At 40.3% G+C, this 24,824-nt stretch overlaps 1 protein-coding gene across 22 annotated transcripts in view; it reads left to right on the forward strand.

Annotated features, from left to right (window-relative positions):
• LOC106090074 (arginine-glutamic acid dipeptide repeats protein) overlaps window positions 1–24,267 on the forward strand; it is a 137,344-nt gene extending 113,077 nt beyond the window's left edge. For 14 of the 22 annotated variants that reach the window (XM_059365764.1, XM_059365795.1, XM_059365776.1 and 11 more), the window contains 5 exons: window positions 1,483–1,600; window positions 2,612–2,717; window positions 7,443–7,537; window positions 7,591–7,643; window positions 22,921–23,035. In XM_059365764.1, the coding sequence (XP_059221747.1) occupies window positions 1,483–1,600; window positions 2,612–2,717; window positions 7,443–7,537; window positions 7,591–7,643; window positions 22,921–22,936 (388 nt within the window). In that variant the 3' untranslated portion in view covers window positions 22,937–23,035. Of the gene's footprint in view, window positions 1–1,482; window positions 1,601–2,611; window positions 2,718–7,442; window positions 7,538–7,590; window positions 7,644–11,799; window positions 11,901–22,920 lie in introns of those variants that run through there. The other 8 variants (XM_059365779.1, XM_059365819.1, XM_059365829.1 and 5 more) reach the window with 5 other exon arrangements.
• Window positions 24,268–24,824: the final 557 nt, after the last annotated feature.

Genomic DNA, 24,824 nt, shown 5'->3' on the forward strand with positions numbered 1-24,824 from the left:
ATGTGGAGGTGGAGATCCTCACCCTCGCTGAGACTCTCCTCATTATACTGTTGATTGTCCGCCACTGCCGTTGCAGCAACACCGTATGGAGCATTCCACAATCCGCATCCTGTGGATGCGCCCGGTAGCTCGCAGCTAAGCTTCCCGTGACAGCAATGAATACCACACAAATTGGAGCTCAATGTTCCAGTCTGTGTGATGCTCACAGCAATCCCGTGCCGGGTCAAAAAAATTGTAGAGAACTCAGTAAAGAGGTGTTCACCCATAATCCTACGCCTTCCCCCCGCCATCGCGAGCCATTCGCACAGTACATAAATAATGACAAACTGAAAGGGTCGTCGCTCCTCACTCAGGATCACATCCAAGTCCCTGTGGATACAAACACTTCGGCCTGAAAAACACTATATTCCGCCTGAGGTCTATGTGGCTTGTTAATTCTTAGGAATTCAACAAAATCCCCTGCCCGGGCCCGCATCCATCCAACTTGGACCCTTCCGTGTAAACAGTAGGAGATAACAATGGCGGGACGCCACAGCCCAAAGCTTCTTCCCCGGGAAGACAACCTCCAGGTCGTCATTGAAGAAAAATCGGCCCGGCACATGGTCCGTCGCGTCGCCAGTGTCCTACGGGACGAAATCCAATCCGAAACCGAAATCCAAAAGCGCCATATCTCCGACTCCCTCTGTCTAAGGGCAATAACTGAAAATAGGTCTGCATGTAGCCGTGCACATTCAGTGTATTGGTTCCGGCCTAAGCTTAGATTAGGTTGAAGGGCAAGTGGCTGGTAACCTACGTTGCTAGCAGCTTTATTCGGAGACTTTAGGTCCACTGTGTTCGCCCTAGAAGAAGTGAAAAAGAAGACGGAGAAAGGTGATAGATATACACCATGTTAAGGTGCTAAATGACAAAAAACAAAAGAAGAAGGAAAAAGAGGCTTATGCAAAACTAACCGATTAGAGCATAGACCAGTCTGCCAATTCAGGCCTCTACAGAACCCTAGATAGACGGGAGTACTTAGTGCCTGGAGAGAATCCACATTTTTACATGAGGTGTTGGCAAACCTCGTCAAGCTCCACGGGATGGCCGTTGGTTATTTACAAGAGCCAATAACTCACCTTAGCATATGGGCCATCATAGGTACTTGGTATTAACCACTCGATACAGCTACTCCCTATGGAGTATTCCACTATCAGCAACGTGTGAACGTCGCCAATAGTGCAGCTTCTCATGATAATGGCCAATATCGTATAGATCGAAGCTCAAAGTTGCAGTCTGGGTGATTCTCATAGTTATCCCGTGCTGGGGTTGTAAGAAACTTTTTTTTGGGTTTGTACGGTTGAAGCATTGTTGTCAGTCTACAAAGCTACGAATTGATAAGCCTTTTTCTAGCATTAAATTTCCACAATACTATGGGCCCAAGACATCATATTTAGGGCTTTTCCATTTTCGTAACTAATCGAAATTTGAAATTTTCTTTTTCAGTGGTATTCATCCCTCACAGTTTCCTTTATATCCTAATCCAGCGGCAATATCACAAATGGAAAGAGAGCGTTTGGGTATACCACCCCATCATGTTGCCCTTGATCCCAGTGAACACATGGTAAGTGTCATAGTTTTAAATAACACGTATGAAGGCAATGTAACGTTTGCCCACAATTCATACCGACATCTCAATCGTTTGTTTTGTTTAATATCACCATATTTGTTGTTGTATATACATACATCAGAAATTCAAACATGCATACATTTTTTTTATATCAATATCATTCAATCACTCAATCGTATTTGGAACTATAAACAAATCCGTTTTTTTTTGCGAATTAACCACTACCACCAAAGAAATTAAATGGACAAAGTAAAAACACAAAACTGCCGCCAAAACCAATCATATCACAAAATCATTATTTAAAAATTCCAGTACAAACTTAAAAATGGATTCACTCAAGAAATTTGCCATCCAAGAGATGAACAGAACACAAAACTCGATTGTTTGATGCGCGTGTGTGTGTGTCCATGCCCTCTCTCACTTAACCACTTATTAACTTGTTTGTGTTTAGAAAAACTCAAGTCATTCAAATATCGCATTGTTTTTTTAACGAACTTCCTACTCCTGTTTTCGAAACCAATATTAACCCCCAATAATATATCACGTTCATTACGAATTTGAGCAACTAAAACAAATTTCCAAAGAGGAAGTTGACGAAATTCTCACATTCACAACCACAGCCACAGCCACAACCATAGCCTTAGCATTACTTTGTTATCTCATGCGGATAAATAATCAATAACAACATTTCCGTTTCTGTTTGGCAAAAACTGCTTACTTGCGCACTTGGTATTGTTGTTGTTGTTGTTTTTTTTAACAAACATAGCTTTTTAACCAACCTTTTTCAAAAATTATCAAATAAAATGAAATTCTTTTCACCACCACCACTCCTCTACCGAATTGTTGTTTGTTGTCATGCTCGCTACCTCTCTCTCTCTCTCTATATTTCATAATGTAAGAAATTGAATTGATTTTCGAAATTCTGTGAAAGAAACCCGACACTAAAACTGGAAATTCGCTACGTACCATTTTTTTTTTGTTTTGTTTGAAATTATGAATTTTCAGATACGATTGACGAGAGAATATCATGCACATGCGCATTCTCATACTCATTTACATTTGCCTTTGCCCCCACAGCCGCAACCGCCAGAGGCCGGATTTCAACTACCACGTGAGTTTGTGTAAAATTTTGCATAGTGTCAGCGGGAGTAAAAAAAGGCTAAAATCTTATGTTGTTTAAGTAGATTTAAGTAATCAATTTATATTAAAAGTATTTTCCTATAGATTTAAGTTAAAAAAAGAAAAAACAAACAAAAAAATTGAAAAAAATGTTGCAAATTTTCAAAAAACTTAATCTTAAAATCTGAATAATTTATTTGAAAAGAAGTAAAAGCGTGCAAATCTTATATCGAATCTTATATATCCTCCACCCTGGATCGCATGGCAGCCGGTTGTAAGAACCAAATTGACCCGATGCAGTCCTTCTTCGACTAGGGCTGCCGCCTCAGTGTACAACCAACTGCTACAAACACAACAACAACAAATGATTAAGTCTCCTTAAATCCCATGGCAGCCGGATGTACGTACCGGATTGACCCGATAGAGCCCTTCATCGACAAGGGCTGCCGCCATAGTGTACAACCCGCTGCTACAACAACATTAAGTCTCCTTAGGTTAGGTTGGAGAGCACTCCGCTATCAACTTCGGTTGGTAGCCGCTTCACTCGAAAACTCTAGAAGAAGTTGTAAGAGAAAAAGAAGAAGAAAAGCGTTAGAAATACACCGAAGGTGCGAAACAGCACAAACAATAGAATGGAGGGAATGCAGGCACGGAAAGAGGTGTACACCCATTATCTTATGTATTCTCCTCCTCGCAATTGCGGGGCAGTGTCACAAAAGGTGCTGCACCGCCTCCAACTGCGCACCGTCACACACCCTGTGTTTAGCATGACTTCAAAGAACTGACGTCGAAAAGACCAGTCAGTCATGCTTCCTCAGCCCCACGATAAGTGACATCCTGTCTCGGGCAATACTCGATCAGTCTCCTTTCCAATGCCTATAAAGTTTTATCGAAAGTATGGTGGGAGCAGTGTTGCCAGTATTGGGGATTTCTCCCCGCATTGGATATTTATTTTCGAAAATGGGGACTACATTTTTGACTTAGGGATTTGATGGGGACTCGGAGCAATATTCGCATGCCTCCACGTGATACACGTCCTTGATCGGTTTGACCATCAGTAGAAAATATTTTTGACCGTCAGTAGAAAATATACATATTTTTTTTTTTTTTTAAAAACCTTTCAAAATTATTTGGGGATATTCACTCGTAATTGCGAAATTTTGGAGACAAAGGATTCGAAATTTGGGAACAAGGGACAGGAAAATACTGACAACCCAGGGTGTGAAAGAAGGAGGTCTAAAGTCCAAAAGTTTGACCTAGCAAATCCAAAGTCGCTCAGATATTCACACTATCCATAACCTAAGAAAAAAGAATCTACATTTTCCATCTATTTGTCCACTTTTGACCGAGCCATAGGTTCAAATATATATGAAATAATTTCTAAGTTTGGTAGTGCTGCAAACGGGAAGGTCTTTGCCTTAACCGAGCGTCTCCGAGTCCCACGAAACTGAACAAGATTTAAGAGAAAGAAACATAACCTTGAACTGTATTATGCAGGTATCTGCCGTGTTCTTGGCCTTATCCTGCAGAGGAGTGAATACAATGGATCTACCAAAGCCCCACATGCGTAGCCAAGGCCATGTATAAGTACTAATTCGTTCCCATGTTATTTGGACGTATTCATTATCTTGGTTAGTAGCGTAGCAGCACCATCTAAAACCTCTTCCAATCTGTGGGTCCAGGCACTCTGTTTTTATGCCACTCTACATCGTTCATGTTGCTCTCTCTTATTATTATGTCGAAGGCGCAACCGCCTCGTTGCTCCCATAAGGAGACTCACCAATAGTCAATCTGGGATCGAAGTTGCAGGGGCTCCTGACTGCACTCCCATGGAACCAGTTTAAGGACTTCAGTCCGAACGCGTAGTTCGAACTACATATAGTTGAATCCCAAACAGTTTTCAACTGCTCACAATTCAAAAATTTCTCTTCCAGAAGTTTCTGTGTTAGGGGACCCGATGTTACCCCAAAAACATTTAAAAACGTCCGAGAAGCCATAAATTTCCCACTTCAGACTACTTAGAGTGCTACAAGGGCTGTTATATAAGTTTCTAGGCCAGGCAACACTTCAGTTTGACACTTTAATTGGAAAGTTTGACATTTTCTAGCATAATCGTACTCAGAACCCTCATTTGTGTTGTTTACAGTGACAAAAATAATGAAAGAAACTTGTGAACATTTTTGTGCGACAATTTTTCACAACTTTCATCGTGAATTATCACGACAAGAGTGCATTGTTCAACTTAAATATTTGTATGGCGAAGAAGCCCCATCCTATAGCTATGTAAAAACTGGTTAAATGAATTCAGACGTGGTCAACGCTTGCTCTAAGTCGAATTCTGTGAAGGTCTACCAAGATATAGTAAGATAGAGGCATCTTTAGGCATTTCTTCCACCAGCTATTGCATGAAATCCTAGCCGTTAGAAAGGTTTGTTCTCATTGAACTCCACACAATTTGACAATCGCTTAAAAAACGCTCGTGTCGAGTAGGTCGAAAAAATTTTGAAAAAATAAGATAGTAGTGCTTCAAAATACTTTCACAAGATGGTCACAAGTGGCGAATCGTGGATCTATTCGTATGAACCGGAAACAAAACAATAATCGACCGTGTGGATCTTCAGATTCAGCCAAATTCAGCGAAAGTTGTTGGTGGAAGAAGCACCTCGAAGACAAATGGTCGCCTTTTTCTTGGGCAAAACTGGTCATGAGGCGATTGTTCCGTTTGAGCAACGTAGGACGGTCAATTGCGAGTGGTATAACACAGTTTAATAGCCTTAAGTCTTGGGGGAAATTCGAAAAAGTAACTAGAAAACACAAATCATTGTTCCCCATGATAAAGCGAGCTCTTACACATCGACTCAAACCAGCGACTTTTTGACCCTCCAAACGCGGAATTGATGGGTCAACTGCCTTACAGTCCTGACTTGGCAGCCAATGACTTCTTTTTATTTCCGCATATTAAGACAAAAATGAGTGGTGAATGATTTTCATTGTCAGAAAATGATGTTTAAACGTTCAATAACCATGTTTTGGAGGTGTCTAAATCGGCTTGGAAAAAGTGCTTCGAACATTGTTTGGGCGCATCCAAAAGTGCTTAAATCAAGCTGGAGGATATTTTGAAAAACAATTACACCATTTTCGGTGGTAAAAATTTGTATTTTCATTATTAGGTCAGACATTTATATAGCAGACCTCCTTATATTTACTCTACAGGATTTGAGACATGGGGGGGGAAGATAAAGAAGCAGTTATCATACAATTGCGTTTAACAGCAAACCCTTGAAAATGCCACACTTGCCAATGTTGCTCGTCTATGCCGATTATATCGCCATCTTGAGTCGATCAAAGTGATCTGTTACTTAAGCTTATGGAAAAATTTGACCGTTAACGGAGTTAAAACCAAGTGTTTGAAAGTAATGCTCAACCGAAAACTAAATCCGTGCATCGTTAAAGGAAAAGCCCAAGCAAACGCAGAAGGACGATTCCAAAGAAACAGAAAGTTGATAACCATAACTTTGAAATAGTCAGTCACTTTATCTACCTCGGTGCAGCTTTAAACAAAAACAAAATTGACATCAATTTTGAGATTAAAATAGCATATCCGCCTATGACGCTGAACGTCTGCCTTCGAATCCTGGCGAGACCATCAGAAATAAATTTTCAACGGTGGTTTTCCCCTCATGCTGGCAACATTTGTGAGGTACTATGCCATGTAAAACTTCTCTCCAAAGAGGTGTCGCACTACGGCACACCGTTCGGACTCGGCTGTAAAAAGGAGGCGCCTCATCATTGAGCTTAAACTTGAATCGGACTGCACTCATTGATATGTGAGAAGTTTGTCCCTGTTCCTTAGTGGAATGTTCGTGGGCAAAATTTCCATTTGCATGCACATTGGAGTAAGTAGAAAGTTCAAAAAGCCTCTTCTCGACAGCTACAAATTATGCTCTACAAGACATTGATACATTGAGACATTGTGCCCTTTATGGAGCGGATGTATAATAACAAGAGGCCGGATTTTTATGCAAAATTGAAATGTTGACACCCATTATTTTCCAAATGCGGTGGTATTTTTTAAACATATAATGGCTTCAGAACTTGGACTCCGTGTGTCAAATACAAACGCATATCCCAAATAATTGATGGCAACATTTCGATTTTGCATAAAAATCGGGACGGAATAATAACATACTGAAAGCAACAATTTTTTATAACAATTAGAGAGACTTAAACACAGTATGAAAAGTTTAGGCCTAAAAATATAACTTTGAACTTTATTAAAACATTAATTTACACATCCAAAATGTGTATTTAATAGTTTATCTAGATTTCCAACTAAATCGTATTTTCCATATAAAGTTGTTAAGCTATATAGTGCATAAGATTTTTGCCAAAAACTCTCGCTAGTCAATATTATGTATAAATTTATATAAAAACAAAAACGTTTTCTTTTTCTCTCTTTCTTTTTCCATTGTTCGATGTACCTTGTTAATGTCATCTATTTATACAATACTGTACGATTTGTGTGCCCTGTCTACCTACCTATCGTCCAACATCACCGCCACTACTACCAAAAATTCATCAACAACTTGTACATTTGTCCTAAACCAATGCATATACATATATGTGTGTGTGTGTGTGTATAAATCTATGTGTATGTCTAATTGTAACTGACGGCAACGAAAAATTCAACAACAACATCAACAACAACTTCAAATAGCGAATGTTGGTCAATTTCCGCGTCCAAATATGCTTATGCCTAGAGAACCACACTCGGACGTATTGCTGCGTATGTCTTATGCTGATCAACTTCAGGTTTTCCATTACCCTCGATAAAACTTTTTTACTCATTAATTACATATATACAGTATTTACAGGCCGCTGAATTCCAGCGTCAGTCATTACATGATCAATATTTCCGGTAAGTACTCTCTTCCTGTGGCATATAAGACAGTGAACAATAATAATAACAACAACAATAACAATAACGACAATATCGCCATATGCTTATACATCAGAAAAAAAAAATATATCGTTTTGAAAATGATTTTACAAAGAATTAACAAATAAAACAAATTGCATGCAGTGAACCAAATAAAAATAAAAAGAGTTTTTTTGCTCTATAAAAATTGCACTTTGAACAACTTTGAATGATTTCAAATACAAGACTAATTATAGATTGAAAATTATTGCCACGGTTCGAAAACTTTAAAAACCATATAAAACCAGTCAGGGAGGGCAAAAGTCGGGCGGTGCCGACTATATAATACCCTACGCCTACTCTATAAGTACAAAAGTGGACTTCGGCGGATGTTTTCAGATGGGTTTTTACATAATCCGAGCAAATATGTTCAAACTGTAATAAATATCATTGACAAATGGCAACATTATTGCAAATTATCGTAATTTTGACGAACATATATATGGGAGCTATATCTGAACCGATGTCGACCAAACTTGCCCACATATAGGAGCCTATGGAAGCATTTGGCTACAACAACAACCCCCTCACTGGTTGTGGGTTCGATCCACTAGAGGCCTGGTCTGTCACTACTGTGTGATCTCGATCACAATGGACTAAATTAGTCTACATAAGTCTGCTGAGAAAAAAACTGCCACTCTTAACTTACCTAAACTAAAACCCAGTTTACAATGCTCATTAAAACCAGACAATAAATGTGCCTTTTATGGGCTCAAAACCTTAAATCGATCGCTGTATATGGCAGCTATATCCAAATCTGGACCGATCTGTGCCATATTGCAGAAGTATGTCGAGGGGCTTAACTTAACTCACTGTCCCAAATTTCGGCGACATCGGACAATAAATGCGACTTATTTGGGCGCAACACCTTTAATCGAGAGATCGGTCTATATGGCAGCTATATCCAAACCTGGACCGATCTGGGCCAATTTGAAGAAGGATGTCGAAGGGCCTAACACAACTCATTGTGACAAATTTTGGCAAAATCGGACAATAAATGCGCCTTTTATTGGCGCAAGAACATTAATCGAGAGATCGGTCTATATGGCAGCTATATCCAAATCTGGACCAAATTGAAGAAAGATGTCGAGTGGCCTAACACAACTCACTGTCCCAAATTTCAGCAAAATCGGATATATCAAGATATAGTCCGATATAGCCCATCTTCGAACTCAACCTGCTTGTGACAAAAAAAAAAAAAAAGAATCTGTGCAAAGTTTCAGCTCAATATCTAATTTTGAAGACTGTAGCGTGCTTTCAACAGACAGACGGACGGACATGGCGAGATCGTGTTAGATTTTTACGCTGATCAAGAATATATACACTTTATAGGGTTGGAAATGAATATTTCGATGCGTTGCAAACGGAATGACAAAATGATGGATGGGTATAAGGAGCTAAAGGAAAAGCGTAACAAGTTCCAAAAGGCACATAAAGGACATTAGACTCGAAAGAGCAAAGGAGTTGCTGCATTTGCACAAACGTGGTGAATTTCTGAATTGATGGTATGGGCAGCTGTGAATGTCGATGGCCGCTCTTAAATCGTTTACATCAATCCTGGCCACAAAGTAAATGTGACTTCTTACTGTGAAAACCTTTGGAATCGTTGACACGCAAACATTTTGGTTGTAGGCGATGGACATGCCAACGTTTAAATCAAGAATGGCTAAAAAATTTTGTTCCGCTCTATCGTACAATGTTATATCTAAACGCATCGTGTCGGCAAGATTAAATTCCAAATTCCGCAAAATATCCATTGTACAATGCAACGCACCAACCGAACCCGATGGCGATGAAACAAAGGATCAATTCTATTCCCAACTCGACTCAGTGACACGCCCATTATCAAAAGGAGACATTTAACTTGTTATGGGAGATTTTAATGCCAAAGTGGGCAATAAGAACAATACGATCAATCATGGGAGTAAAGGGACTTGGCGATACTAAGAATGACAATAGCGACAGATTGGTTGATTTGATTTGAAACCGGCTCTATTAAAGGCACTTAATTCCCCCATACAAATATACTTGGAAATCATCAGATGGAAACACCCGTAATCAAAACGACCACGTACTTATCAGCAAACTCTACCCTATATCGGGAGATGGGGTGGTCGGTCTATAGGGCAGCTATATCCAAATATAGTCCGATCTTAATCGCACTTCACAGAAATGGATAGAGGTCTACCAGAACTAGCTGTGCCAAATTTCGTCGAAATCGGATGAAAAATGACCAGTTTATTGCCTCAAGACTTGATGTCTGTAGATCGGTCTATATAGCGGCTATATATGACTAAAATCCGATTTTATGAGATCAGAAGATCAGGTTTATATTCAAAGAATACGATATCATCAAAAATTGTTTGGAAAATGTTTTTATACCCAAGATATCGGCAAAATTATAAATACCCAAAAAAGGTATTTATTATAAAGGACTAGAACAAAAAGCACAAAGTTCAACCTCTTAAACCTTAAAACCACGAAACGCGAATATAAGTCCACATTAACGAAGAAGATGCAAAATAAAACCCATACATGGCCCGACATAACAGCAGCATATACGGAGACGTCCACCTCTATAATAGGCATTGCTCGACGATCCCAAAAACCATGAATAAGCAAGGAAACTATAGAGGAAATAAAACACCGGAAACGTCTACGCAACGCTCTGCTACGGGAAAAATCAAGTGTAACTAAAATCACGACCAGGACTGAATATCGCGCCACCGCCTCGCTGGTCAAGCACCTAGTTTGCAGAGATAAGCGAATATATTTTAGCATACCCACAGAGCAAGCCGAAAATGCAGTTAATATTGGAGATATGCATGGTGTCTGCGAGTTAGTAACACAAATGAGCGGCAACAATATAAGGCCAACGCCAATAATAAAAAATGAGGACTGATCGGAATTAACAACACCCGAACAGCAATAAGAGCGATGGCGCGGTTTATTCAACTTCGAAGGACCAGCATCAAAGAAGGGTGACCTCACCCACATTGCCAAACGCAATAAATAAAGTGATGGCAAGTCTTCCTCTGCAGCGTATTTCGCCTGCACTTGACATCATTTTGAGGGCAGGATAATATTGTGCCGGCCACATAAACTCCGTGCGCATAATCATTGAACTGTCTGCAGAACTTAATACACACCTATGCCTTTTCTTCATTGACTTGGAGCGTGCTTTTGACACAGTTTCAATGTAGAGCACGCTGTTCAATAAGGGCATCCCTAGAAAAATTGTGACACTAATTAGGGAGCTGTGTAGGAATGCTGAAGTTTCAGTTCTTTTCAATGGAAAAGAGAGCCGTTCTTTCGGGATCCACAAAAGAGTGAAGCAGGGCTTGCATCCTATCACCGACGCTATTTTTATTTTTATTAGACTCCGTGTTAGAAGCAACTAATACGGAGGCACCCTATGGCATAGGTTGGGGCATTAACTACATCCTCGGAGACATGGACTACGCGGGAACGATTGCATGAAAATGTTCTTGCAATTATATGTCCATAGTGGCATGGGCCGGAATTATATCCGTACCCTCTTTTCAACCTAATCTAACTTACCATATCTAACCGTTTCTTTGGACGATTTAAATTGGGTTTTTTTTTGGATTTGTTTTCGAATTACTTAAACTTAATTTTTATAATCATATTCTGATAGAACTTTGGCAACATTTTTAAACCTATTTTTTTTTTTTTTTTGGTTCACTGCATGTACAAAAGGCACAAACAGTTTGCTTGTAAAAAAAAAAGATTTGCTATAAAAACACTAATATGTTGTGCAATAATTTGTGTAATTATTAGTACATATCTATTTTAACTGGACAATCCTATTGTCTATACTACTTTTCATGGATTCGAAATATGTTGAGTCACTTATTTATTGACAACAAAGTTTTAAGTATAAAGACATCTCTTTGAAAAAAAAGATTAGTATGGAATTTCTTTGTTTTCCTTTCTTTCCACAGTCATTTTTTTATTATTATTATTTTCAATTTGCCCCCACCCCCTCCACCTAATCCAATCATTTAATGAGTTACGATTTTGATTTTTGAAAAGCTTTTATATGGATTTTTTTTAATTTTCTTCATTTCAACAGACAACGGCCCCGGTAAATGGACCCAACTTTTTTGTAGCATTTACAAAATGTTCATTAACGTTCGTCCGTTCGTTCGTACCTCTCCCCAACCAAAACTAAAGCCACGGACATAGCCACCACCATCATCATACATCGTCATCATCTCTAGTTTGGTCATATGCCATCAAAGCTTTCGTTTGTCTATTACATTGTTTGTGTTTGTAACATTACATTTATGTCATATGTGTGTATATGTATAAAGGTATATGTGAGAACACAATGTTTTCCACTATTTGTTGTTGTTATTGTTAAAATAGAATGGAAAGGACGAACGAAGCGACCGAGAATTTAAATCGTATGTAAATCAAAAAAAAAAACAAAAAAAAAAAACGAATCGATCCTCACGCACCCAACTTCATCAAATATTTTTTCTTTGACTACCACTATGGCCACCATCTACTTTTACTTCCATCTCGTCGTCATCATCATCATCATTATCACCATGAACATTTAAAAGAAAAAGCTCTTCCTTAATTTTACATCAATGAACATAAAACAAAAGTACCGAACATTATCACCATCAGCGACCATCGTCATCACGAAGAGTATATTTCAGTACATAAAAAAAAAAAAACTAAAAATTATCGCACAACAAACCGTTTATGCAATGTTAGTACTTGAATTTTTATTTTGAATCAAAAGTGGTTTTGTGAATTTATAATAAACTGACATACATACATACATACCAATATTATTCTAAAACATAAAAAACACATTTTTTATTCATAACTCTTAACGTAAAATCTTTGTCTATTGGCAAAAGGACATGCGTCTGGAAACCGCAGTTGCTAACCGCTTCACTTGGTCCATTGTGTTCGTCTTTGAAATAAACGAAGTAAGAGAGAGAAAAATAAAAGTGGGAGAGGTATTATTCCGGGGCATAGACACGCACATGCGCCTGAAGACTGAAGACAAGGAGAGAAAGAGAGAGATAAACTGTGTAGATCGCCTCCAGAGCCTACGACTTTCGATCGGTACATAGCCTCCTGGTCAATTTCCGACCCCATCCGAGATGGCGAGATTGGTTCTGAGGGAGAGAGCTTCTGATTGGTTTGATGCTTTAGTCCTGTCTCCCCCCGAGAAGACGGTTGCTCTCATTGTGGTCTCATCGTACAAGGTTTCCATCGGGCTTTTGGTCTTCCTGGTTTGCGTGTACCACCGCGTTTGCCTTCAAAAGACTTCCTTGCTGGAGCTTCTTCATCCATTCTGACAACATGACCTAGCCAACGCAGCTGTGGTTCATACGTCGCCTATATTCTCCATTAACGCAAACTGGTCCATATATTTTACGAAGAATCTATCTCTCAAATACTCCAAGCACTGCCTCATCTGCTTTCACAAGTACCCATGCTTCAGAACCATATAACAGCACGGGTAGTATCAGTGTCTGGTAATCTTCGTCTGTCGAGAGCTGCTTACTTAGTCCAAAGTAGCGTCTGTTTGCCAGTATTATTTCTCGCTTAATCTCAAAACTGGTGTCATTCGTTTCGGTTACGGCGGTGCCGATGTAGACAAAGTTACTGGCCTTCTCAGCCCAATATAAGACCACTAATTCGCCATCTCTCTCAGACACCTCTCTAGCTCACTGTATTGCGCGGCTGGTTTCTTATTCGAATGAGTTTTCTCCTTTTGTCTGACTCATTGCGAGGTAGAATGAAGCCGGGTTCACACTAGACGGACAATCTTTGAACAGGGTAGGGAATGAACCATCAAGTGGATAACAAGGAAGTGCAACAAGTCTGGATACCTTAGAAATGTTGGCAACATTAGTGTGGCGATAACCACCACCATTTTGAACCCTGGCTTTCGGCATCATGCGCGGACATGCTAACCACTGTGCCACGATGGCCTCCAACCAACTTCAACCACCTAGAACGCTTTAGAGCGTCTAATTATTTGCGAATTTTCGCATCCGCTAATGCAGAAAATCCTTTAAATAAATGATATCTCAGATTGGAATTACTGCTTGCCGCATAGCATAAGCCCTTTAGTACAATCGGATATTGTCCGACTGCAGACCATAGCGTAATCTGAGGTAATAGAACCCAAAAAACCCTTGTTTTTTAAAGTTAGACAGAAAAATGTGTGTTCATTCGTCTGGCTTGCTAGCTCGCGATTTCGTTTGGAACCACTCAAACTCATCGGTAGCATTAGTCAAAAAGTATGTTTTCTAGATTGAAACTATGCTCTTAAGAGTATTTCCATTTGCCGCGCACCGAGAAAGAAAACTGCTCCACTTCATATGTTTCTACGAAATGAAGACATCCAACTATTACATACAAACACACTTGCCCAACTGCTACTCTAAGAAGTAATCGTCGATTGCCATAAGAGTAAGTTTTCAATGTAAGCATATTTACAGTTGTCCGTTATCAGACAGTGCCCTGTCATAACGGACAACAAAGCAATAGTTCTCTTCAAATTTCGGTTGGGCCACATTTTTAACCTTGGAGCGTTCACAGCCCTTTTTTGGGAACTTCTGTCTTTCATTGCCCTTTGGGTCTTATCTAGAAGAATTTTCTCCCATTTCTTCCATGGAGACACTCTCAGATTTCACTTTAGCCCGGCACCCAGAAAAGTTAACTTTGAATTGCTCAGCTATCATGTTGAGATATGTATCTGAGAAAGTTCCTGAGGTGCTGTATGCACCTACCAAATTGCAAATTTTGTCCCTGAACATTCCATTTAAGGAACAGGGGTAAACTTCTCACATATCAATGAGTGCAGTCCGATTCAAGTTTAAGCTCAATGATAAGGGGCCTCCTTTTTATAGCCGAGTCCGAACGGCGTGCCGCAGTGTGACACCTCTTTGGAGAGAAGTTTTACATGGCATAGTACCTCACAAATGTTCCCAGCATTAGGAGGGGAAAACCGCAGCTGAAAAATTTTCTGATGGTCCTAAGCGGACATGCTTACCTCTGCGCTACGGTGGCCTCCAAGTACACCTACCATGATGGTCTAAACCTGCAGGACTCTTACCCCTAGATTAAATATATAACCAAGGCCAAGCAAGAGTACCAATTCGATATTATGTGTTGGGTAAGGGTCACGTTGCACCGAACTGGGGCCTCATATAGATTGGCTACAGGCTGTAGTAAAGGCTCCAGGCTCCCGTTATACCAGATTAAGAAGTTCGGTTTGACCTCTTAATCAAAACTCCTAGCAGTTAAGTCCTAAACAGTTCCAGACTTGTACCCAGAAGAATTTTTGTTAAGCGATTCGAATATATACCAAAATTCAAACACTAGCCTCTACTTTGACTACCGTCGATGCGGGTTTTGAATTCAAAAATAAATTCTCCAGAGATTCAATGGATGGAATGGAATATGTCTGTGCCCACCACCGCTAAGAAATAACATTTGAGCCACTGCAGTACTTTTGTTGTTGATGTTGTAGCAGTGAGTTGTACACTTAGGCGGCAGCCCTTACGGATGAAGAAATCCATCGGGTCAATCCGGTACATATAACCGGTTGTCATGGAATTGAACTTTTGTAATTGAAATCTCTGCTTGGATCATATTATAGGGATGTCGATATGCCCAGTAATATCTATTTATATACAGCCCAACGCACAGTGGGAGAAAATCGAAAAAAGACCATTAAAAAATATGCCGCGTGAGAACGTGTAGATATATCTCTTTGAAATTTGGAGTGGTTAGAGCTGAGTTGGTCACCTCAAAAAATTGTTCGGGCTGCCAAATTTTCATTTGTGGTCCGATTTCCAATTTACTCTAATACAGTTTTAACAATTCTAAGTAAAAAAATGAATAAAGATATCTTAGCAATTCTTTTTGGGGTTTGCAGATAAAAATGTCCTTAAAAAACAAAACAAAAAAATTGCCCAAATTTCTTTTTTTTTTACAAAAATCCCCAAAATACCTCTTTCGGGTATTTGTTAGGGGACATATGGAGTTTAAAAAAACATGTGCCCAATTGGAGGATCTGGGCTTTGGAAAATTTTAATTTGAGGGGTTTTTCCAATTTTTTTAATAAAAAGTTGCCTATTGTAAAGTACATATAGCAACCGTTTAAGTTGACATATCGTATTCAAATTCAGCTTAAAAGCATCTACAAAATGTTATCTTTGAGCAAGTTTTTCAATAAACGCTAACCAATGAAAAAACTTTTTTTGGCCAAAAAATACACTTCCAAACTGTATTACTTTTAACTGAATAATCAGATGTGGACAATTGTTGCAGCAAAGTTGTTGTAAATTTTGTCACAAATTCAAATAACGCATAAAAATTATTAAAAAAAATTATTAAATAAAACCACAAATGCCTTCGTAAATTGCAAAATACAAAGCAGATCTCGGTTAAAATTTCAACAAATAAAAATTAAAACTCAAATATCTCTCAAACCAGTGGAGATATTGTATACCTCAAGCGGAGTTCTAAGTGAGTTTCGAGCACTGTCCAGGAAAAACTGATTTTTGAAAATCGGACCGTAAACGAAAGATTTGGCAGCCCGAACAACTTTTCGAAATGCCGAGGTGACCAATTTTAAGGGCCTGAAAGAGACGCTCGGACCACCTAGGGCCTTGAAAGTTTGCACACGATCCTGCTAACTGCTCATCTTTAATCATTCCTAATTTCAAAGAGATATCTCTACCCTGTCTCACGGCATATTTTTAACTAGTTTTTTTTTCGATTTTCTCCAACTCAACCTCAAAAACATGCCTCTTTTACAAGGGGAGATGAAATTTGGAACGCAAAGTACACCAATGCTCTCAAACAACCACACCGCACAGATAAGGTCCCAAAACAATCCCATGGCAGCCGGTTGTACGTACCGGATTGACCCGATGGAATCTTCATCGGCAAGGGCTGCCGCCTCAGTGTACGTGTTCGTCTTTTTTCGTCATGGGAGAGGCACATCCCGGAGTGCCTTCTCCGTATGCTTTTGGTCCGTGCCGGGATTGAAAAGAACCCCGGACCCTGGTTCTGTTCCGTTTGCCAGAACCGCCTTCATCATCGGTCAGTGTCGGTGAGGTGTAACAGGTGCTTGGAGTGGGTACATTTCCGTTCTTGCTCTGGCCTAACTTCGCTACGGGAGTATAGTCATACTGGCTATGTCGCTAGGTGCTGTGCGAACACAGCCAGCAGTGGGTCACAAGCGTCGCCGTCGTCGCCTTCGGCGTCCTCGTCGTCGGACTATGTGACCCCCCCGACCTCTCCCGTACGGCAATTTATGCAAAGACAGCACCCTAGCCCTACTATTGCCAGGCCAGTGTCGGGAAATGTATCGTTCCTGCAGTTAAACTGCAATGGACTGCGAGGCAAGATTGATGAGATTGTGGATTTTATGAGTCGGAAGAGCATATCGGTCGCAGCGATCCAGGAGACAAAGCTGACTAACACCTGCAGCTTGCACAGTTGTCACGGCTACAATGTGCTACGTAAGGATCGCTCAAGGAATGGAGGTGGGGGATTGGCCTTCGTTATACACCATTCCGTGCAGTATAGACCTATCTCGCCTGCGCTTGACGCTAGTGACCCATACATGGAATGTATGGGGGTAGCAGTCAAGTCTGGTACTGCCGAGATAGAGATATACAACGTGTATATACCGCCGGTTGGCAGCTGTGTCCCGATTAATGGCCAGGCCTACAGCCCCGACATAAGTGGGTTGCTATCTGGCCATAGTCGTCTGGTTCTGGGGGATTTCAATGCACATCACTCGTCATGGCATTCTCCCCTAGGCAACGACCAGCGTGGCATAGCTTTGGCAGAGCAGATAGATAGCTCCACGTTTTGCACGGTGAATGAGGATGCCCCCACTAGGATTACGAGGAGGTGCAGCAGCTCGCCAGACATCTCAATCGCATCCCCTGATCTCCTGAGTGACGTATCCTGGCAAGCCGTCATCTCTTTGGGGTCAGACCACCTCCCCATAATCCTCACCATCGACCGACCACCCGACTTCATAACCTCTGAGCGCCGAACGTTCATCAACTATAAGAAGGCCAATTGGACTGGCTTCAGAGAGTATACCAATCGCCGCTTCAATGAACTGCCACCCCCCTCTGATGTGCTTGTGGCCGAGAGGAAATTCCGAGACATCATCAACGCAGCAGCCGCTCGCTTTATACCAGCCGGTCGAATACCGCAAGTGCGACCCAATTTCCCGGCGCAAGCAGTGGTACTAGCAGACGAGCGTGATGGGATTCGTGCTATGGACCCCGCTAACCCCAGAATCAGCGAGCTGAATCTGGAAATAAACAGGGTAGTCAACGAACATAAGCGGAATTTGTGGCTGGAACACTTGGAGCAATGTAACTTAGGCACCGGTGCAGGCAAATTGTGGGCCACTGTTAAGTCTCTCTCGAACCCCGGTAGACGGGACGACAGGACCTCAGTCACTTTTGGCGAGTTAACCGTGACTGATCCGAAGAGATGCGCCAGGTTGTTCAACCGTCAATTTATCGTGCATCCCGAGAGAGACAGGGCAAGGAGGAGAGCCATTCGCCGTATTCGTGGTCTCCGAGCCGATGAACAGCCATCACAATTTACCGTGGGCGAAGTTACGAATGTCATCCGTGGCGCCAAATCTTCCAAGGCGTTGGGCCCCGACGGAATCTCTACATTGATGCTGAAGAATCTGGATTTACCTGGAGTTGAGTACCTTACCACTGTCCTTAACCTGTCATTGAACACTCTTATGGTTCCCGATGTCTGGAAAATGGGCAGAGTGATCCCGCTACTGAAGCCTGGTAAAGACCCGAGTTTGGGGGAGTCGTACAGACCGATCTCCCTTCTCTCACCAGTGGCTAAGACGCTTGAGGCATTACTCCTCCCGAGCCTCGTAGGAGAATTTCCATTCGCCGAGCATCAACACGGATTTCGGAGACTGCACAGCACAACAACAGCTTTGCATGCCATCACCACACACATTTGCCGTGGCTTCAATCAACCCAGGCCATGTGATAGGACGGTCCTCGTGGCATTGGACCTATCGAAGGCATTCGACACGGTCAGCCATGCCAAATTATTTGAGGACATCGCCAACACGTCCCTCCAGCCAGGCCTTAAACGTTGGGTCGCGAATTATCTGTGTGGCCGCCAGTCATTTGTGGAATTTAGGGATAAGAAGTCAAAACACCGTAGAGTGAAACAGGGAGTTCCCCAAGGCGGGGTGATATCTCCGGCTCTGTTTAACCTCTACCTTTCCTCCATCCCACCTCCTCCAGACGGCATAGAGATCGTATCATATGCGGACGACTGTACGATCCTGGCATCAGGCCCCCCACCCATTGATGACATCTGCGACAGGTTGAACGTCTACCTCAACGAGCTTGCCTCATATTTCGCTGCAAGAAATCTGAAGATATCCGCCACCAAATCTTCAGCCACACTGTTCACTACAAATACGCGTGAGGTGAATTCTGAGCTGACTGTGATGGTCGATGGAGAATTGATTCCGACCATCAAGTGTCCCAAAATACTTGGCGTCACATTTGACAGCTCCTACACTTTCTCCCCACATGCCACAGCAATCTGCAATAAAGTCAAAAGTAGAAACAAGGTCCTCAAGTCACTCGCTGGCAGCACTTGGGGTGCAGACAAAGAAACCTTGTTGACCACGTACAAAGCAATTGGCCGGTCTGTGGTAAGTTATGCAGCGCCAGTGTGGTCACGTCAGCTTTGTGACACGCAGTGGAATAATATTCAGATCTGTCAGAATGCCGCCCTCCGAACTGCGACGGGCTGCCTCCTTAGTTCTCATGTGGACCACCTCCACCAGGAGACAAAGATCCTACCAGTGCGAAGACATAACTACATGCTGTCTAAGCAATACCTTCTGGGCTGTTATCGCAGAAATCATCCAAATCATCATCTTGTGGATAGATACCCACCGCCCAGAAGCCTTAAGGTAGATCTACATGATCTAGAGCGTGAGGTCCAGCGCTATAAGAGAGAACCTCTAGATCAAGCGGCATATCAAGCGGGTCTGAACAACATTCATGCAGACACGGTAGCAGACGCGTTAACTGGCTACCGGGTGAATGTAGTCCTTGGAGTACGACCGCCACCCATTGCACCCGAAGAAATCGACCTCCCCCGGCAAACCAGAGTGATTCTGGCTCAATTACGTTCCGGCAGATGCAGCCGCCTCAATTCCCACAGAGCTAGGATTGATGCCGACGTGCAAGATGTATGTCCCGACTGTAACCAGGGACCGCACGATACACGTCACCTGTTTAACTGCCCGGCCAGACCCACTCGACTCAGACCCAGATCCCTGTGGACGCACCCCATCTTAGTCGCGGAGTTCCTGGGTCTTGACACTCAACAGAATCAAGCAGACGAAAGATAGTACACAATAAACTGCTACAACAACAACAACAACAACAACAAGGGGTATTAATAACCATTGTAAAAGACAAAGGCATGGTCACAATTACCGCAGACCCTGACTGACCAAAGAGACAGCTCTTCGAACCCATAATTTGCCTATATACACTACTAGAGGCATTAAATTCAAAGCATCTCACGGTGGGGCTGTGTGCACAGAGCTAATCATCCTTTGGATTTGATGAAGTATAAACCAGTAGTACCATTGGATTTTGTAATTGCCTTCTGTGAGGCAACAGCACCATATAGCATTGCATGTAACACAACTGCAGTATACAGCTTTCGAGGGCCAAGGTGAATGGGATAAGATTTGCTTTTTCGCCCTTTACAAAGGTTGGATTTGGTAATTTGCGCTTTCAGTAAATGGAAACTTTAAGATCTCCTATGAATTCCTTATGTCAAATTCTGTTCTATACGCATTTACACCTCATTTCCTCACCCTTTACACCATAGTGTGAAGAGCTTCATGTCAACCGCAATTCCATGGCAGCCGGTTGTAAGTACCGGATTTACCCAACGCAAGTGTACAGCACACTACTACAACAACAACAACGACAACACGAATAGCCACGTCGCCGTTGTAGCCACATTAGTACGTGGAGTTAACTATCCTCATCCATACGACCGATCGCCGCGGAAACATGTTGACCATAGGTTATTTAAAAGCGCCCACAACCTGCATTGTCATATCGAGCATCATAGGCACTCAGTGTTTGTGCAAGAGTCGGTGCCGCCCCGCCTCTGACTGAGACTCTTCGCTCGATACCGCTGATTATTTGCAACCACAGTTGCAGCTACTCCATATGGAGCATTCCACTATCCGCAACCTGTGCACGCGCCCGGTAGCTCCCAGCTAAGCTTCTCGTGATAGAACACCACACAGGGGTCGAATTACCTCATACGTGATCGAGTACGCCTTTGTATCGAATGAGATTTCGTCACGTATCGAATGGATGTATCACCGCACTCGAAAGCTGTCGTATCGAAATTTTTTACATGGCTACCGATTATTTTTTGCGTCAGAGTTGATTTGAACATATGTGTGTTTGTGGCGAAACAAAACAACACAAATACAAAAAAATTACGAACGACCACGTTTTTTTGTGTGAAAATATTTTTTTATTGATTCAAAGTACGAAAAAATATGTGGAACTATTTTTGAATCCAAACACTTTTGCGCGATATGACCACATTTTCCATTATCATTTGTTCTGAGTCGTACAGGAAACGAATTGCAAGCAGCACGAATGTAATCTGCCGGTATGTTGGCCTATCCCGTACAATGTATTTCTTCAGCGAATCCATACGGCCATATTTTGTAGTCCTTATCTAACTCTCAAAAGTGGCCTCAATAAAAAAGTCTGTCGGATTGGCATGTGGTGAATTGGACGGCCACTCTGTGTACCAAATGAAGTACAGAACATGATTTTTTAGCTATTCATGATTTACACGCGCCAAAGCACGGTGCCGAGCCTTGTTGCTACGTCCATAGTCTGCGACTGAAATATTTGCTTGCCCACGGCTTCAAAACAGCGACCAACATGTTTTAACGACACTAAATTGCTTTTACTTTGATTGATTTGGGCTAATGTCCACCACGCTACCACCAAAGCAGCAATTGGCCGTTACTAGATGTTGCCTTCCATGATGGCTACAATTTGAATTTTTTTTTGCCAAATTTGGATGGCCATGAATTGAGTCATTTTAACCTTTCGTAGCCCATTTATTTTGCATAATTTGTATTCTTAAATATGAAAAATAATGTTTTTATTTATTTCATATTACAATATAATAACACCCAAAAACTTACATTTTTACTTTTATTTTAACTACTTAACTACCAAAAAGTAATTGCGGATTTTTCATATAGTCGGCGTTGACAAATGACAGCTTGTGACTCTGTAATTGCATTCTTTCTTCTGTCAGTTATCAGCTGTTACTTTTAGCTTGCTTTAGAAAAAATTGTAAAAGAAGTATATTTGATTAAAGTTCATTCTAAGTTTTATTAAAAATGCATTTACTTTCTTTTAAAAAAATCCGCAATTACTTTTTGGGCAACCCAATATATCAAGTAACAATTCTATTCGATTGCTCCAGAGCTCACGAGTGGCTTCGAACAGCTGATACTCGATTATGCTCTCCTTAATGAATGCCATAATCTCGAATGTCGAAAGTGTTTATTCGTTAACGAATGCGGTAATTTAAAAACAAAAATGTTCGAATAATTCAGTCGCAGATTGGGGACCGAACAGTTCGGTCCCAGATTGGGGCTTAAAGTTTAAGCCTGTGTGGTGCTCATCTCAGATAAATACTACCTTGAGGTGACCCTCAATTGACACATTTTGTTAATAAATTTTCTCACGGGTATTTTAACGACTAAGGTTTCCGGCCCCTCTATAATTGTAGATGTTGAAGACATTTCCAATGTCAAGATATTGTATCATTGTATGTTTGTTGACAGCGAGAGAGCCTTCCAGTGGACTTGCCTCCTGGCTATAGGCTTGCTGTTGTCGAGATAAACAATGCCACGACTAATTCATATTATGTTATTTTTTGTCACACATCAATTCTTTTGTTTTTTTTTTTGCATAGTTATTTGTATGTTTGTGTATTATACCACTCACAAAACCCGCTTTTGCATCTTATAAATATAGTCCAAATGTTATTTGGATTCTAATCATAGTATAAGGTCATCTAATTTGATTTTCGATTAATTTTTCATTTACAGAAATCAATTGCGTTGAACAATTACATACTAAGCAGTCTAATGTATTATGGTGGTTACATACCTTATGGCGGATTTCATCATCATCATCATCATCATCGTGGAGGCGGTGACTTTCAGTGATCAATGCAAAAGGGAGGGAGGAGGCAAGCCGAAAACCAACAGCACAGCAATCGTATCAATCGAAATCAAACCCCCAGCTGCCACCTTGCTATACTGGATTTCTTGAAGCCGTTGCTGTTTATGAAATAATCGAAGGTTTCAGTTTTTATGCTACTTGGGTTGGCTGTTAGTCGAGCAATTTACATGCCTATAACGAGTATTAGGTTTAATCCAAATTTCGATTATATCATCATTTCATGCTGCCAATGGCAATTTAACATTTTGAACTTTTCCCACATTCATTTTTGGGAGCTGATGTTGAAAATTATCTTGAGCTCTTTGAATATTTGTTTGTTTTATTATTTTATTTTTTAAAATATTATTTTTAATTCTATTTTAAAAATGTTGAATACTAACGAAAACTAGGTCAAATACTGCACACCCCCACTCTATACATATTTCTATATAAGAAAAACAAAACAAAAACAAAAGCAAAGATAAATGATTAGTGACAACGTTTTTTAAGAATAAGATAATATTACTTGGCTGGCACTTGTCTTAATTCGTAACAAGAAACACAGATGAAAACTCAAATATATATCTTCTTAGTTATACAAATAAGAACAAACACACACACATACACACACACACATGAATAGGAAACAAAAATACAACGCTACTTATAGGAATTCTCAAAAAAAGAGCTAAATGTAACAAAATGACGTCGTACGTATTAACTACAAAAAAACAAAAAAAAAAAAAAAAAGAAACAAAAAAAAAAAGAGTGTTATATGCAACAAACTACTAAAAAAGGTAAAATTAAATAAAAAAAAAATACTTAATTATCTACAGTATAGGATAACAAAAAGATAATAACAAATGCTTGTACATAATAGCATTTGTGACAACAACATTTGTTCATTAATCAACCACAATAGAGAATAATAAAAACAAACAAACAAACAACAAATCAACAAAAGGCAATTCTTTAGGCATTTATTTGCCTGTTGTCATCAGAGAAAGTAGAGACCCCACCATCATACCCTTTTCCCTTGTATAAAGAAATGTTTCTATTTTACATAGCTATAAATACATACATATTTAGTCACACAAATGTTAAAATGTAAGTGTATTTTTTTTATAGATTATTTTATAGCTTTATTATTATTTTTTTTTCTCTTTTTTATTTTGACAATTGTTGTTTATTAGTTTCGATCTTTCGCTGCACAAAAAACAAAAAATGAAAAATAAACCCAAACGATGTAGTTAAAAAATACTTTCCTCAAATTATATTAAAAGAAAGACGAATACGATTCTCCCTGTTTCCCTGTTATCATAAGCAGATTGCGTTCGTTTGTTCTTCTTTGTGTAAACACAATTATATTTTTGCGAATGCTACCTTATTTGCCATAGAATTTAATAGTGCAAAAAATATTTTGTGTTACTATAGCGTCTTTTTCCCGAAATTGTTATGATTGTTTTGTTTTTTAAACTGCAGGAATGGCCTTACATTGCGCCATTAGTGAGGAAAAAGCCCTACTCTACTTTTCTTTGAATTGTTTAAACCAAGCCCGCTTGTAGTAAATTGAAGGCTTTCATTTTCAAATGAAATTTAACGCACAAAGTTACACATGGTCTGAAGAGTATGTACAATTCTATGAAAAAAATGTTTTTTTTTATTTCGTCTTTTTTGATCAGAACTGAAATGAAAATAACAGAATGTTTCTAAAATTAATTTTCCATTCGTCAATTGTTTTAATATAATGTTCATTCAAAACCTTGTACTGGTTTTTGCAAACAATTAA

The sequence above is a fragment of the Stomoxys calcitrans genome, chromosome 1, assembly GCF_963082655.1.
Source record: "Stomoxys calcitrans chromosome 1, idStoCalc2.1, whole genome shotgun sequence".
NCBI classification, from domain to species: domain Eukaryota; kingdom Metazoa; phylum Arthropoda; class Insecta; order Diptera; family Muscidae; genus Stomoxys; species Stomoxys calcitrans.